Below are 4,093 nucleotides of genomic sequence, written 5' to 3'. Positions count from 1 at the left end.
ATGATAAAATCTGTCAAGATTCCTTTCGATATTTACTTGTGGTAGAGAATTTTTAAACTAGAGAAAGTTTTATTCAAATATTTTCCACTTTATGCCTCTGTGGGTATAACGTCAATATTTTATACACCTCATAACGAACGCTTTTTTGGAAATCAATCTACTATTTATTTCCGAAATATATTCTCTGCTTTTGTTGCATTCTTTTAAATTTGTCCTCTTCTAATACTTTCAAATACATTTTTCATTACTTACTACAGATTGGTACATCTCTTGAATATGTATTTTTCGGTATTTTCCATTAAGGAACTGAAATTGCTCTTTTTCAATTTTAAAAACATAGTTTTATTGGAATCATTTTGTAAAAATGCTGCACCAGCTTCTTTATAAGCGTGCCTTTGAAATACCTGCATAAAAATATTGAAAAACTCCTATTCAATGTAAAGTGCAATTTAATCTTAAAATTCAATAGAAAATTGTTTGGTATATTATAAACTTGATAAATTTTACTATTTTAGTTTTGTTCTCTTAGTCAAAGATCTTTGTTCTGTAAATTCATTCTAATGGTTTAAAATGAACTATTAGAAATATTTTAATAGAATATTAAGAAAATTTTTTAAATTTTGAGTCTATTTTTTTATTTGACAATGAACTGGTAATTACAGTACTGGTTTAGACTTACTCATCAGAACAACTATCTCTGCTCTACTCTGTCGATACGATGTAGTTAAAATTAAGTTCAATAACGTCAATACCGTTCCTCTCCGTCTTCCTCCGTTCCTCTTTGGAACTAACCTATAGTTAGGTCTCTGGCTTCTGATTTATCCTACTAATTAACGATCATTTACGATCATGGCAAATTAATTTTAAATAAACCTGATGTGGGATGAGGATGAATCAATGAGTCTACTAAAAATTGTAAGAGAATATTTATTTAGAAACTAGTGACCTGGGCAGAGAGTACCACCAGTACATCTTCTCAACAGTTTATTGTAAAACAGGTTGTTTATATTAATGAGACATAAGTGTATTCTTACGCCTAAAGTACCACAGTACCCTAAATTTCCCAATTAAATAAATGCTTATAGTTAAACATTCCTGAACATTTATTAAAGTGGGACATTTAATGGCTGTTTATATTAATGAGAAATTACAAATTACCATTTTTCAATAGCTTTAGAATTGCGGTTGCACTTTTTTTCAAATTCTAAAGCCATATTTACATTATCTGCTAGCCAATGACTATGTCTAATCCCGTCACTATTTAAATGCAGTAAATTTACACGTTCCTCTCCAATTAAAATATTAGCACTCCTCTTCATATCAATAAATGTTTGCGGAAGAATTAAATAGTATTTAGAATTTTTAATAAAGATTTTTAAATCTACAATAAGGTACAATTCAAAAATCTCTATTTTAAGATATGTCTTAGTGATATACTTATTAAGCTTAAGGAGATTATGTTTTTGGTCAATAGAATCCCATTTTACATTGTCTTTATAACAAAGTGTCAAATCATCAAAAGCTGCATATGATGTTCTCCCAATTTTCCAATTTCCTATATAACAATATATATACTTTGGTAAATGTCTATTATTTCTTTGGGGCCTTGCATCAAACTGTCGAATAGCCAATCTGTGCACAGCTTTCATTATTTGACAATAAATAAAAGATTCCTTATCATTTATAAATTGTGGATTAGACAACAAACTTTTTATTGCGTAATAATCGTCAAAAGTAATAGCATCAAATAGGTTATTTGCCAAATAGTCATTGAATAACTCTCCTAACGGAATATTTATAAAACTTATTTCTTCCTGGCTGTAAATGTTAGAAATACGCTGAATTGCTTGTTGCTTAGTTAACCAATGTTCAACATGTAAATTGAACCTTAATTTTTCATAATAATCAAAATTTTGAAGCTTGAAGGATTTATATTGAAATGGTGGACTTTTACAATCTTTTAAATTTGAAGCAAAATTTGTCATGACTTTAGGTGTTGAAAAGGCGTAACTTCGCAAAAGTCCCATTGCTGTTGATTCATTGCACACCTTATTGAGATACAGATCTATAAGTTTATATCTTTGCCAAAAAAATCTTTTATAAAGATCATTTCGTTTTTCTGTCGAAATATTAATATTTGCCATTGCTGGTTTTGTAACAAGCTTTAAAAGTTTTGTAACAATCTCAGTGGTTATGATTACTTGAGATATTGAAATCATTGGATGCACAGATTTTTGACAAATGAACTGATTCAATCTATGCTGAATTAAGATAGTCGAAAATCCAAAAAGAATACTTATTTCAACGTCAGTAATTTCATTCATGAAAGGAATGACATTAAGGTCATCTGTAATATGTGGCCAAATTGTAAACAATTCGCTGATTTTTTTATTTCGAACATAATTGTAGAACGTAATTAAAATGCTGACTTCACTTGACTTTGGAATCGATTTTGGATTTTCAGTTATTTTATTAAAATTTTTGATATCGTTTACAGAATTATTGTAAAATTTGTCACTGACCTTCATATTGAACTGCTTGTTGTTTTCAATGACTAAACTTGCTCGTTCACTGTCCAATTTATTCGAAATTTTGCACATTTTTTGAAAAACGTTGAGCAATGAACTTTTATTAAAATTCCTCATCACCAGTAAACATGTTAGAAATAGAACTGTCACTTTAACATTCATTGTAATGGTTAAAAATGAACTATATCTGAAATTTTTTAATAGAATATTAAAGAAATTTATTAAATTTTAATTCTATTTTTTTTTATTTATTCCCTTACCTTTCTCAAAATAAATTTATTTCTAACAATTAATTATATTAAAATTTATTTCACAAGAAATTAAGTTTTGTGTTTAAATTAGAAGTATTTTATTCACAGAAGAATGTCGTCAAAAACTGCCACGTATTATTTTTGTCTATCTATAAATATGGAAATTGTAAAGAGTTAATATTTGCAAATATATTTTTTATTACTTTAGAATTTCATGACATCTATTAAATGTGAGGTTAATAAAATTTGATTTATAAAAATAAAAATATTTTTCCGTTATCTATTACACATAAATAACACTTACTTTTTTATTGTATTTCAAATAATGTTCTTTTTATTAAAAAATATTTAAAAATGTAAGAACTGGAATTTTTAGATTTAAATACTTTAAAAGCTTAGGAACATTTATTATGTCAAAGTTATTTAAAGTGAAAAGAATAAAGCAGAATTAATTTTTTCCAAGATTTATATTTTTGTACTGGTAATTGCAGTACTGGTTTAGACTTACTCATCATAACAACTATGTCTGCTCTACTCTGTCGATAGGCTATAGTTTACCTTGTGTGGTCCCAGATTAATTATGCAATGAAATATTGCCTAAACTTACAGTACCGTCCGCAATTGTCAGTCCACCCATTTTTAAAGGAATGACAAAAATTTTTTAACATAAAATTCATGAAAACTAAAATTTTTTTTGGTTTATATTTTGAAAGACGATAAAATTTTAAAAAGAATAAGACCTTACAGAAGTCATTTGGCCAAAATTTGTAGAAGATATTCCTAAAAATCGTCATTTTCAATGTTTTACAAAAATTTAAATAACTTCTAAAATAATGAACGCTTTTTAATAATCTTAGGCTTATTTTAAAGGTCTTTTTCTACGGAATAAGAATTACTTATAGGCATTAACCTGTCATTTTTAACTTGGAATAAGCATGACGTCAAAATTGGACAAAAAAATTTGAAAAATTTGAAATCAATTTTTTGTACTAAAAAATATTCTAGAACATATATAAAACATGATATGGTGTAGATTTTTCAAGAAAATTTAATAAAAATATATGTTTGAATTTCAAAAATTATTTTTCTTTTAATAATATTATTTCAAATTTTTTGAATTTTTTTGTCCAACTTTGACGTCATGCTTATTCCAAGTTAAAAATGACAGGTTAATGCCTATAAGTAATTCTTATTCTGTAGAAAATGGTCTTTAAAATAAGCCTAAGATTATTAAAAAGCGTTCATTATTTTAGAAGTTATTCAAATTTTTGTAAAACTTTGAAAATGACGATTTTTAAGAATATCTTCTACAAA

The 4,093-nt window shown here is 26.4% G+C and overlaps 1 protein-coding gene across 1 annotated transcript; it reads right to left on the bottom strand.

Moving 5' to 3' along the window:
- Positions 1–909: 909 nt before the first annotated feature.
- LOC122500807 lies at positions 910–2,937 on the bottom strand. Its single transcript, XM_043609910.1, has 2 exons — positions 2,789–2,937; positions 910–2,715 (listed from the first exon to the last, which is right to left on the bottom strand). Exon 2 carries the CDS (start codon positions 2,688–2,690, stop codon positions 1,155–1,157), a length of 1,536 nt encoding a protein of 511 aa, XP_043465845.1. The 5' UTR covers positions 2,691–2,715; positions 2,789–2,937; the 3' UTR covers positions 910–1,154.
- Positions 2,938–4,093: the final 1,156 nt, after the last annotated feature.

The sequence above is a fragment of the Leptopilina heterotoma genome, unplaced genomic scaffold, assembly GCF_015476425.1.
Source record: "Leptopilina heterotoma isolate Lh14 unplaced genomic scaffold, ASM1547642v1 Lhet_191, whole genome shotgun sequence".
In the NCBI taxonomy this organism is placed as follows: domain Eukaryota; kingdom Metazoa; phylum Arthropoda; class Insecta; order Hymenoptera; family Figitidae; genus Leptopilina; species Leptopilina heterotoma.
Note: the sequence above shows the minus strand (reverse complement) of the source record. Positions and strands in the feature narration are given on the sequence as shown.

Excerpts from the sequence above, each read along its gene's own strand:
- LOC122500807 (XM_043609910.1), bottom strand. The coding sequence starts at position 2,690 with ATGAATGTTAAAGTGACAGTTCTATTTCTAACATGTTTACTGGTGATG.